The sequence below is a fragment of the Ictalurus furcatus genome, chromosome 11 (genome assembly GCF_023375685.1).
Source record: "Ictalurus furcatus strain D&B chromosome 11, Billie_1.0, whole genome shotgun sequence".
Classification (NCBI taxonomy): Eukaryota; Metazoa; Chordata; class Actinopteri; order Siluriformes; family Ictaluridae; genus Ictalurus; species Ictalurus furcatus.
In genome coordinates this window covers 22727321-22740150 of record NC_071265.1, presented here as the reverse complement: position 1 = coordinate 22740150, position 12830 = coordinate 22727321, and the positions used below count along the sequence as shown (strand labels likewise).

The 12830-nt window shown below is 39.4% G+C and overlaps 1 protein-coding gene across 1 annotated transcript; it reads right to left on the bottom strand.

Annotated features, from left to right (window-relative positions):
- Positions 1-1963: 1963 nt before the first annotated feature.
- On the bottom strand, positions 1964-11836 carry LOC128614748 (solute carrier family 41 member 1-like). The gene is made up of 10 exons (XM_053636338.1): positions 10801-11836; positions 10560-10667; positions 9933-10004; positions 9649-9793; positions 8986-9132; positions 7703-7847; positions 6455-6534; positions 3901-4035; positions 3629-3777; positions 1964-3082 (listed from the first exon to the last, which is right to left on the bottom strand). The coding sequence occupies exons 1-10, from the start codon at positions 11029-11031 to the stop codon at positions 2933-2935; spliced, it is 1362 nt and encodes a 453-aa protein (XP_053492313.1). The 5' UTR covers positions 11032-11836; the 3' UTR covers positions 1964-2932.
- Between the last annotated feature and the right edge of the window lie 994 nt (positions 11837-12830).

The window sequence follows — 12830 nt, the reverse complement described above, 5'->3', positions numbered from 1 at the left end:
ATTATTATTGTCTTTAAATCTTGTTCAATGGGATTCGAGTCAGGTGACTGACTGGGCCATTCTAACACCTTGATTTTTTTTTCTCTGAAACCAATTGAGAGTTTCCTTTGCTGTATGCTTTGGATCGTTGTCCCGCTGGAAGGTCCACCCACGTCTCATGCTCATCATCCTGGTGGATGGCAGCAGATTCTTCGCAAGAATGTTCTGGTAAAGGGCTCCATCCATTGTTCCTTCAATTATAGGAAGTCTGCCAGTACCATGTGATGAAAAACAGCCCCACACCATGATGCGTCCACCTATAGTGTTTTTAGGGTGATGTGCAGTGCCATTTCTTCTCCGAACATGGTGTATAGTATGACAACGAAAAAGTTAAATTTTTTTCACGTCTGACCAGACTACACTCTCCCAGTATTTCATAGACTTGTCCAAATGAGTTGTAGCGAACTTTAAACGAGCTTCGACATTCCTTTTCTTTAGTAATGGAGTATTGCGGGATGAGCGTGAGCAGTGGAGTGCATTGCCTATTGTTTTCTCTGTGACGATGGTACCTACTGCCTCCAAGTGTTTCTGGAGCTCTTTCCGAGTGGTCCTTGGCTCTTGGGCTACTCTACTGACTATTCTTCTGACTCCCTGGTCAGAAATCTTGTGTGGAGCCCCTGTGCATGGCCGGTTGATGACGGCATGATGTTGCTTGTGGATAATGGCCTCAGTGGTGCTTACTGGAAGATTCAGAAGTTCAGAAATGCGTCCATATCCGATTCCATCAATATGTTTCGCAACAATAAGGTTGCGAAGGTTTTGGAGAGCTCTTTGCTTTTACCCATCATGAGATGTTTCTTGTGTGACACCTTGGTAACGCAAACCCTTTTTATAGACCATCAATTTACTAACCCAGCTGATATTAATTTGCACAGATAAGAGGTATAATTATTTACGGATTTCGGCTGGTTCCTTGCCTTGGAGAACTGCTTCTTCTTAGTGTGTTCAATACTTTTTTCCTGTCGTTCCACTTTATTACACACAACTTTATTTATGGACTTTAATGTTGTGAATTATTTATATTTCCAGATTTAATACTTATGTCTGGTGAAAATTTCATGTCGAATAGCCTCATTGGAAATATATTTACTGAAAAAAATCAATGCATCCAATACTTATTTCCCCCACTGTGTGTGTATATATGTGTGTATATATGTGTGTGTGTGTGTGTGTGTGTGTGTGTGTGTGTGTGTATATATATATATATATATATATTCCATCCACCATCTTCTAGCGCTTACTCCTTTTCAGGGTCACGGGGAACCTGGAGCCTATCCCAGGGCGCATTGGGCACAAGGCGGGGTACATCCTGGACAGGGTTATATATATAATTTATAAAATATATACACACACATATACACACACACACACACACACACAGTGTAGGAGTTGGTTGTGGTATGCAGAAGGTTGCAGCAGGTAGTGTTGGTGCGTCACCGTCACAGTCCCAGGGTCTGAGTTTCAATCCCGAATTCTGGTTACTGACTGGGTAACGTTTACATGTGTGTACTCAATTTTCCTCCCTCCTCCCAAAAACAGGCCAGTAGGTGGATTGGCTACTCTAAATCGACCCTAGGTGTGCGAGTGTGTGATGCCCTGTACAGGGTGTATTCTGCCTTGCATACTGTGTTCTCCGAATAGGCTCCAGATCCACCAGTATTTGTTACAGACGATAATATCAATGTATCAATTGCAAAATTGGGATCTTTTAGGAGTTTTAAGGGACTTCACTGTAAATACAGCTATGTACAAACTATTTGTGACCCAAGGCAGATTCCAAAATTGAAGTTCAGCAATGCAAAACATACCAGTGCCGCTGTTGGCTATGATTAGGAGGATATTACAAAGCCAGCTAAGCATGATTAGTTTGAATACCATCCCAGTACACATAAGACTGTTAATACAGCTTTTATTGGATGGCTACACTGAAAGGCTTTGCCTTTTGAGACTGTGGAAGACATTGCAGCATATAGGACAAATACATTTAAGTATAAAATATGCAACAATATAATTTCTTTTGCATAGTATATGACAGGCAACTTAATTTGCACAATTAATAAATACATCATAGTGCACAGAAGTAGCTCGTTTTTTTTTTTAATCACAAAATTAATACTAAAGGCCACATTCATTACAAACATTTATATCTATCTGTATAATGTAAAATGTTTCACTGTTTAATCATAAAATATCAGGCTACATCCTGACAATAATATAGTGCTATCTTCTATTTAAGAACTGGTACAACATGGAATAAAGCATCTATTTTGCTCACAACATAGCCTGTTAGTATTAGTTTATGTGTAAGACATGTTAATAACACCATATGATGCATTTATTGCCTTCATTGCTGTGGGGAAAGAACTATGTCACTTTTGTGATTCATTTGCAGTTAATGGCTTCCACAAAACACAGCACATGACAATAGTACAATGCCGTCTGTAAATAATTGGACATTGCTGATTGTTCTTCTCACTGGATTTAAAGGAAACCATGAAATTGAAGTTAAAGTACAGACATTCTGCTTTAATTATTTCTTAAACTTTTTGCAGCCAGATATTCTTAACTGTAAAATCAATTCCCTAAAATCAATTCCCTACCCCCTAAGTACAGATTTATTTCATAGATATTATGTAAATGTGTACAATAATATTTATTAGGGGGTTGGGGGAATACAGATAGGCAGCTATTCCTATATAGTTTACCTAATAAATGCCATTAACCTCTGCCATTTAACCTCATTTTGTATGGAAATACATAAACAAACCGCACATCCTATAACATCGGACTATATATGTGCCATGTGCCATTTGTACTCATCTAGGTGTATTTAGGGGAAGCACCTAGAAATTTCTACTTAAACATATCATAGAACCAGGGAACTGATCTGATCTCAGATTACTCTGAAAGTGAGGGCGAGAAGACTGGTGCCCAGCAGATCCCCCAGTGCAGTCAGGTAGGGGATGGAGTAATTATCAGGGTCCAGTCCATGTCGCCAGATCAGCCACACCAACACATCTGCCATGTACAACAGTATTATTACCTGCAGTGAGAGGGAATGAGACAAAGGAGATCTGTGTGCTACAAATCTCAAGTTTTGTATATGGCTCAGATTTGAAGCTGGGTATAAGCCGGTCTTAGTAACAATAACAGTAATAATAATAATTACTCCTGGTAAAGGATACTATACTGTGTATAGTATGTACTACATATAGGCTACAAATCAAAAAGGGACACTACACTTTCCTCAGAATCATTTCTAACATTCAACTCTCCCTTCAGAGTTTGAAGATCTGACTGAAAGCCACGTTTGTTCCAAAAGGAAAATCTAATTATTGAAATATTATTAATATTTTTGATACATGCTGTTTTGAAATGCTAAATTAGCTATAAGCTAGTTCGCAACATTAGCCTTAAAGTGTAAACAAAAGAAGCAAACTTCAGACACTAATCATGGAGAAGACAAATTTAAAATTTCATTGAACTGTTCTTTTAATGATGAAAAGCAAATAACCATTGCAATTTTCATCAAAGGGTACCCTTAACTGAGTGTGTGTAAAAAAGTTTGTTTGCTCCAGTGGCCCCAGACCTGCAGTAGTGCAGCACAAAGGTAGCAGCAGACGAAAGCAGCCGTCATGGCAGTGTGTCCACCCTGGAGCAGCTGGACTGTGTAAAGGAAGAGCAGGTGACCTGGAACCACCAGCAGCAAAAGAACTCTAGCAGATCTTGAGTTCACTGCTAAACACAGACCCAGAGACACACCTTTAATAATCCCCTTTCCTGACTTTGATTTGTGATTGATAACTTGAAAATAAGAAGATTATAGGTTTCCAAACCCTTGGCATTTGATTGGCCTCTGACCTGGGTTGCAGAAAGTCATGCCAGGATGAGGGCAGTGTGTTTTAATGTGTTGGGATGTGATTCCAGGAACACTGATGCAGTGCAGGTAGGTGGAGATTCGGCTAGCCTGAATGCCCACCAGGTTTCCACCTACACCTAAGACAGCGGGAACAATAATTATCTAATGCAAGACAAACTCTAAATGAGGTAGGGGTTGAATAGAAAAGTAGCTGTACTGTTGTCTGACCTGACACTAGATCCTTCTGATTCCAAGACATATTTGTTTTTATTGAACTGCAAAAAAAAAGTCATCTTAGCAAGTGAAAATATCTTGAATATAATCAAATTTATCTAGAATTTCTTATTATAAGATAAAAATAAACCATATAAGTGATCATTAAACCTATTACCGGTCATTTTTACTCATTACAAGCTTGTAGTTTTCTTATTCTACTGGCATATAATTTTGCTTCTTTCTAGAAATAAATGCTTAAAATGAACAAAATTATCTGCCAGTTTCAATGGCTTGAAACAGATTTAATCTTATAAGGGGCGCACGGTGGCTTAGTGGTCAGCACGTTCGCCTCACACCTCGTTGGGGGTTGGGGGTTCAATTCCCGCTGCTGCCCTGTGTGTGTGTGCGGAGTTTGCATGTTCTCCCCATGCTGCGGGGTTTCCTCCCCCAGTCCAAAGACATGCATGGTAGGCTGATTGGCATGCCAAAGTGTCTGTAGTGCATGAATGGGTGTATGAATGTGTATGTGATTGTGCCCTGTGATGGACTGGCACCCTGTCCAGGGTGTACCCCGCCTTGTGCCGCATGCTCCCTGGGATAGGTCCCAGGTTCCCCGTGACCCTGTAGGAGAAGTGGTATAGAAAATGGATGGATGGATGGATGGATAGTCCTATAAGAAATACTAGAGAAATTTGAATATATTCAAGATATTTCCACTTGCTAAGATGTAATGTTTTGCAGTGTGGTCCAATATACCCGATCAAACTATTCTGCTAATTAACAAGCCCTCAGTTGGCATGAGAAATTAGAAATACTGTGTGTGATTGAGAAAGAGAAATGTACTGTAAAATAAAAGAAATGGAAAGTGAGAGCCAGAAAAAAAAGACAGAGGATCAAGCCAATGCAATGAGCCAGATCAGTGAGTAAAAGGAAATGGTTTGAAGAAAGATGGTGAAAAATGTGAGAAGGAGGTGGGCACAGTGGAGTACAATAAATTATATCTTAGCAAGTAAGAAATAGTTTGAATATAGGCAAATTCAACTAATATATCTCTTTACTAGACCGTTGTTTTTTTTTAAAATATAGGATAATTGAGATTATTCCTAGCTATTTGTACTCATACAAAGCATAAATTGTCTTATTCCCATAGCAGATAATGATGCTATTTTTAAACATTTGTTACTAAAAGGAAGCAAAATTATCTGCCAATAGAAAAAGAATTCTAAGACTGAAATCTCATATTGAGAAATATTAGATCATTTTTTATCGTATATCTTCACTTGCTAAAAAAAAGCAGTGTGGAGAGATGATAAAGAAAGAGACTCATGCATGCAGATATCATTATATTATATGAGCCATTATTATAATATTATTTATATCACAAAAGCAGAGCAGATAAAGTAAAAATAAAAAAATGAAACATGGTTAGTTAGGAAATTACATGATTTAGTGGGAGGAAAGAGTGATAAAATATGACAAAAGAAATTGAGTGTGGTCTAAATATGGTAGTATTTGGTTGAGTGAATGAGTAGGAGAAGGTTGGAAAATGAACTGAAAGGAAAAAGAGATGACAGACCAATGAAAAATGGGGTAAAGTCCAGACTATGACAGTTAGATGACATGGACTTAAGTGGAATACAAAATATTATGGCAATATATTCAAAGTTGTTAGAGTGAGGGCAATTGCAAACTAGTAATAATGGAAGTACAGAAGGAAAGAATGTATGATAGTTTGCAGGGTTTAATGTTTAGGGTGCAGGGGAGAAATGGTAGTTATTGTTTCTGTAGCTGTAAAGACTGAGAAACAGAAATGAGGGAGAAAATCATATAAATGATCGAGATAGAATCACTGAAGCATCAACTGGTAGTCACCATGATTTCCAACCTAACACAATAACAGAAGAGAAAACAACCTAATCATCCCGAACCTGTGAAAGTTTCCAGAATGTTCAGGATGCCTCTGTATACACAGTGTAAACTGTATTGAGCAAACAGATCATCTTTTACAGTTCATTTTTGGTTCATGGAAGTGGTGGGCCTTTAGCAGTTTTGTGGTCCGGATTGAGGGTGGAAGTTCATTCCACCACTGAGGGACAGTCAGTTTGAAAATATGTCAGTTTGAGTTAAATAAGAAGAAAGATAAAGCATCACTTGGAGTCTAGCCTCATTGTTTTTCATAGTTGTCTTTATGTAGTATTGTACATAATAGGTGTTAGCAATCAATGTATTTCCTTTAACACTGACCAGGCTCTGCTTGGGCACTTTTCACTTGTTTTCCTATATAATGATGTTTACAAAGCAGTGCTAATGGGAAAAAATAGCCAGGGCTGGTGCACCTACCATTAATGATGGGTGTGAAGACAGCCATGCCTTCAAACCGAGGGTCACTTACAGTCTTATCCAGAATCAATCCTCCTGCACTGTGAACACAACAGAGAACCAGAAGTTTTATTGTTTTGTCAACTGTCTTGGTGACTCTCAGCAAGAAGTCTCTCATACTGACACTGTATACTTACTCATTCAGGCAATTCTCTAATCAGCCAATTGTGTGGCAGAAATCAATGCATAAAATCATGCAGATACGGGCCTGAAAGTTCATGTAATGTTCACGGTAAATCTTGAGGCAGATGGGCTACAACAGCAGAAGACCATGTCAAGTTCCACTTTTGTCAGCCAAGAATAGAAAGCTGAGGCTGCACAGGCTCACCAAAACTGGATAGTTGAAGACTGGGAAAATGCAGCTTGGTCGGATGAATCTTGATTTCTGCTGATGATAGGATTAATTTGGCGACAACAACATGAATCCCTGGACCCAACCTGCCTTGTGTCAACAGTCCAGCCTGGTGGAGGTGGTGTAATGGTGTGGGGAATGTTTTCTTGGCAAACTTTGGGCCTGTTAATACCAATCACTCACTGCTTGTATGCAACAATCCATTTCAGAATTGTTGCTGACCATGTGCATCCCTTTATGGCCACAATTACCAATGTTCTAATGGCTACTTCCAGCATGATAATGCACCATGTCACAAAGCAAACGTCGTCTCAAAATTGTTTCATGAACATGACAATGAGCTCAGTGTTCTTCAGTGGCTTTCCCATTCACCGGATCTGAATCCAAGAGAACATGTTTGGGATGTGGTAAAACAGGAGATTCACAGCATGAAAGTGCACTTGAAAAATCTGCAAGAATTGCATGATGCAATCAAGTCAACATGGACCAGAATCTCAAAGGAATGTTGGAAACCCAACATCTTGTGGAAGCCATGCCACAAAAAATTTAAGCTGTTTTTAGAGCAAAGAGGAACCCAACCCAGGTATTATTATTATAGTGTTCCTAATAAAGTGCCCAGTGAGTATATATACACATTTACATTAGTGAGTCTCCTTATACAAGTACGTAAATGTGCACAAATTCAGGAGCTCTGGTAGGATACAAATTTTTCAAACTAGCCGGAAATTCATGAATGTCAAATTTCTTTGTAATTTTACTTGTAATTTGAATGATTTATGAATAAATTCATTTGTATGCAGCTTGATAAATGAGCCCCTTTGTTGGGAAAATAGAGATTATTATTCTTGAATTGTTACCTGCTGATTAGCATAGCAATGATAACAGGTTGCCAGCCTGACTTCAGAACCTCTCTGATTGGTGGACTGCGGCAAGCCATGATCACCCAGACAGGGATGAGCAAGAGGAACACAGTGCATATCAGGAGAAGTAAATACCACTTCTCTGAAACACGGGAACAGGAATAGGATATTGCCAGTTACATAGACATAGACATACAGTAGGCAGTTAACATACAGAGGAATACAGTGGGTTTTATAATCCTAAAGCTGTGTAACCCTGTCCTACTTCCCTGTAATGTAAACACAGTTGTGAAAGTTTCCAAAACCCCATAAAACTTCACTGTTAAACAGTGTATTGTAATAGAATGGATCATACAGGCTAACCTGCAATATTATTGTCATCCTCTGCTGTCATCTAGTGGTAAATTAGCAGGAAAACTGCAACAGTTAGTAAAACACTTCTAGATTTATCATCTTAATCCCTTGAAGTCATACTCTGTTATTTAATTATTCACTACTACTAATTATTCAGTAATTATAGCAAACTAACAGAAAAATATGTAGTAAGACAGCAAGGAAGGCACATCTGAGCATGTGGATGGTCCTGGGAGTTTATAATGGGTTCAGTTATTTTAAAGCATTTTAAAGCTTTAACCTTCTGAATATCTTAGGGAAGACAATTCACCAAAACTCAAGTGTGGCAAAATTGGATAATATCAATTCTGACACTACATACCCACACATTTTTAAAACATACACCAGTCAATGATGTCTATTTTTATAGGAAACTGAATGTGCATGGTTGGTTTTATTATGTAAATCAAGCTAAGATGCCCAGTTAAAGTCCTAAAACAAATTATGAGTCAAAGTCAGGATCCAAGCCTGCATTAATATTTATTAGTAAGACAACAAAACCACAACTAGCACCAATAGCTTTGTCAGAAACTATGAAACTATGAACCCTTGCAGTTATGGAACATGGCTGGGCTACCAGATGAAACTGTAAACTGATTGAGGGGATAACCTTTTTTTGTAAGCTAAATTAGTTTAAAGAGCCTGGTTTGCTTTTCAATGCTACAGACCTTTGCTAGCAATGCAACACATTTCTCCACACTGGCTGCCTGATTGTGTGGCAGGTATGTCTATAACATTCTTAGATATCAGGACGTTGGTCATTTTGCTTTATGGATGACTCAGTGATGCTATGATGCATTGTAGATAAAACATGGAGAAATGCATATTCTTTTTGATCCAGCAGCCAAGTGATGCCCCTGGAGAACAATAGGTGAGTAAGCAGATACCTCTAAACTGGAAGAAGAAGCTGCCGAACCCTGCCAGCAGTGAGAGGGTGATGAGGTCACCAAGGCTAGCAGCTATGGGGGTTGCAACATTATCAGGGTTAATGCCCATCTTTCGAGATCCAACGATCACCCCCACCATCAGCAACCCTATACACAGAAAAGTAACTGAATTGATCCATCCATCTTCTGTAAAGCTTATTGTTCACAGGATCACGGGGAGCCTGGAGCGTATCCCAGGGAACTCAGGGCACTAGGTAGGGGACACTCTGGACAGGGTGCCAACCCATCACAGGGCACAATCGCACACACACTCATTCACACACTACGGACAATTCAGATATGCCAATCAGGCTACAGCACGTCTTTGGACTGGGGGAGGAAACCAGAGTAGCTAAAGGAAACCCCAAATGCACAGGGAGAACATGCAAACTCAGAGCAGAGGTGGAAATTGAACCACTAACCACTGAGCCACCATGCCCCTTTAACTGAATCAATGTTCTATATAAAGTATGACATACAAGGTTTTCACACGAGTCACTGCTAAGCTGACTGAGTAAAAACTCTGATCTCTGTACCTGTCTCTTATTCCAGATACATGAAGGAAAACTGAACATTGTTTACACAGAGGCAATGAAACAAGATTAAAACAAGCTATGAGCTGACCCAGAGTGAGCGCAGAGATGAAGGCTGTGGTCACACTGCTAGCAGACAGTACAGCAGCCTGATGAAGGTCTATACTGCCCTTAATCAGGCCCCCCAAACCTATTGCAGCCAGCGTGGCCAGAAAACCCACCACTGTGGCCTGCACCTGCCAGAGAGAGAGAGAGAGAGAGAGAGAGAGAGAGAGAGAGAGAGAGAGAGAGGATGGGGGATATCAGTTACAGGCAGGGTCCGAAAATGAGCACGTGTTTGTATTTGTGTATGCATGAGTGTTCATAGAGAAAGACCTGGACTAAAGCTAGATTGGTGTACACCATCAATGTCCATTGCCTGGGACTGTCTAGCTGGCCGGTGTTGGCCTGGATGAAGAGGAAATAAAAATGAAACAGGAAATAGAAGTTCATTTATGTAATGTTTTCATATACCATCAAATATAAAATACTTATCATGCCCATCTGTGTTGAATTCCAGCTTGGGTTGTAAACTGACTTCAGAACATAACATTTCTCAAACAGAAATAATTCCATTGTTTTTAGCATAAAAGGCATAAAACAGCATTTATTTGTTTGTTTATTTATCAAAAAATATATAAATATATCTTAGGAAGTAAAATATCTTGAATATCTTTATGATTTCATTTATTATGACATCATAATAAACATAATATTGTTTAAGCTTTTAGACATGTTACAGATTTCAGGCTTTGAATTTCCTTTGAAATTAGTACAAATGTCTAGAAATTGCTTTAATAATCATACATTAGGTTTATTGCAATCTTTTATTAGGAAATACTACATAAATTGGACTATATTCAAGATATGTTTCACTTGCTAAGTTCACTTTGCATTGTATTTGTTTGTATGTTTATTAAACCAGTGATATTTTTCTGGTGCTGTGTATGTGTCTGTACTCACTGCTGTGGATAGTCTGGATGCTAACGTCATCTCCAGATTTCCCTTTAAGCCCACTAGTGCAGGAACCAAGATAAACACTTCAGAGATTTCTTGAAGCATTTCCCAGTGCTGAAACACACACAGACGTAAAAAGGAACAAAACGTTTTAACGTATAGTTAACTCGTGCACCTCTCTGCACCTGGACACACACACAAACACACACACACACACACACACAGACACACACACAGACACATATACTTGTACTGTATTCATGATCATTCCTGCAGCCCGACGGTACAGCAGCAGTACATGAGCAGTGATACGTGTGGAACTCTCTGGAAGGCAGCCACTGGCTGAACATGTCAGCTTACAGGGGAACCCTCGCAGCTTCTGTCCTATAAATGTCAAGTCCAGCTCCAGGTGCACAAAAACCATTATAAATTCCGAGACACAGCTTCTCCCGAGGCTGACACAGAGTATATATTGCATAATACTGTGTCCTTCAATTCAATCCAAGCTTTAGGAGATAAGATTCTAGACGAATGAAACATGGAGCGCTGTGGTGTCATAACAGGAGAAAGAAACATTGTCTTTTGCTGGTGGCATATTTTCAATGATCAGCAAGATCACTGAGGACCTCAAAACAAATATATTTTCAAAAGAAAGCAATCTACAAGCTGAAGATGAGATGAGATCCACTTGTTGATGCCTTGTCCTTTACTCTTTTTTATTTTATTTATTACTGTCCTGGTGCTCAGCCATTTTCCATCACTCCCTGTTTCAATGTCATTGTATTTGAAGGGCAGATTTGGTCTTGATCTGGAGGGGTCATCTCTACGCATACAAATACACAGGTCTAAACTTAAAAATAAAGCTCTCTCTCTCTCTCACACACACACACACACTCTGTCTCTCTCTCTCACACTTCACTCCTTAGCAGCCCCGCTACAGACGGACTCCTGTGGAAGCCACTGCGTTGTCCAAGTCTAAAGAGCATTCTGGTGCGCTGAGAAAGAGAGACCCAGAAGGCAAACAGCTTCTTCTCTGACGATTGTGTTCTCTGTTGCTCGGCAGTCACATTCTGCAGCAGCAGGTCCCCCCTCATCATCTCTCACACACAGACACCAGGTGCAGGGAGCTCACAATCCTGCAGATTTTAAATCAGGCTCCTCCTCAAGCACAGTGTAGTCATCTAAGGTCCTTGTCTCTACAGAGTGGGTATCCTCTGATCAGTGCTGTCTGATCTGTGGGATAGTCATGAGTCCTAAAGTGACGCAGGTACAAGAGTGCTGGATGGTTTGGTCCTCCAGAGGCAAGTGACTCTCTCCCCCTCTCCGTCTTTCTCTCTCTCTCTCTCTCTCTCTCTCTCTCTCTCTCTCTCAGGAGTGAATGGGAGAGAAACAGGCTAATTCCAGCCTGATATAACACTTTCTTCTTTCTCATTTTTTCCCTGCTCAGTCTATTAAGAGCCTCTGCCCCTCCTCTCTTTTAAATGAATTTAATTGTCTTCTTGTCCTTCCCTCTTCTCTTCTTTCCACTGAATACATGTGTAAAACTAAATGCACATACAAATTCATGATTATCTCAATTCTCATTTCGTATCCTGTGCCCTTTAATCAGTACTTCCCCTGGCCACATTTAATAGACTTCATTTTGTGCAAATTGTTGTCCTCTGTCTCTTAAAATCAGAGGACAACCAGAGGACAGCCTGTGAGTCAGCAAATATGTGACTGAGTCATGAGGTATGAGGTATATGGGCCAATAACTCCCCCTCTGCAGACATGACCCATGCTGAGATAAGGGATTGTCTAAACAGTTTCTTTTCATTGTAGAGAAAGCATGTATCTCCAAAATTCAAACTAAATGCAGTTGCAGTTAATCTGTCTTAAGTGATTCTATTATAATCAGGATGTTATATGTATTAAGACACCTATTACAACATTGATGTACCTGGGTAGGCCATTCTTTCCCCCATCCCTACTCCAGTATACACAGTACTCTAAGTAGCTATTTGTTTTTCTTATATCTCAGATATTTTAGTCTTGTACACATGAATACATTCAGACTAGTGACACTTTTCATTTGTGTGTCTGTAAATATTTTATTCATTTGCACCAGATCTGTTTTTTTTTTTAATCAAATATTGGTTAATAATGTCTTGAAAAATAATCACATTCTTTAGAAACCCTCAGAATATCTGTTTCTAAGATTTATCCATAATTCTGAGGCATAGAGTCAACACAAATGATAAAAAGTGTAACTACCAAGTGTTATGATGTCAGCTTGAG

Coding starts and splice junctions, on each gene's coding strand:
- LOC128614748 (XM_053636338.1), bottom strand. CDS start 11,031: ATGCAATATATACTCTGTGTCAGCCTCGGGAGAAGCTGTGTCTCGGAA. Junction 10,005..10,559: donor CATCCAGACTATCCACAGCA/GTGAGTACAGAC, acceptor CTCTTCATCCAG/GCCAACACCGGCCAGCTAGA. Junction 6,535..7,702: donor ATTGCTATGCTAATCAGCAG/GTAACAATTCAA, acceptor TTGTGTTCACAG/TGCAGGAGGATTGATTCTGG.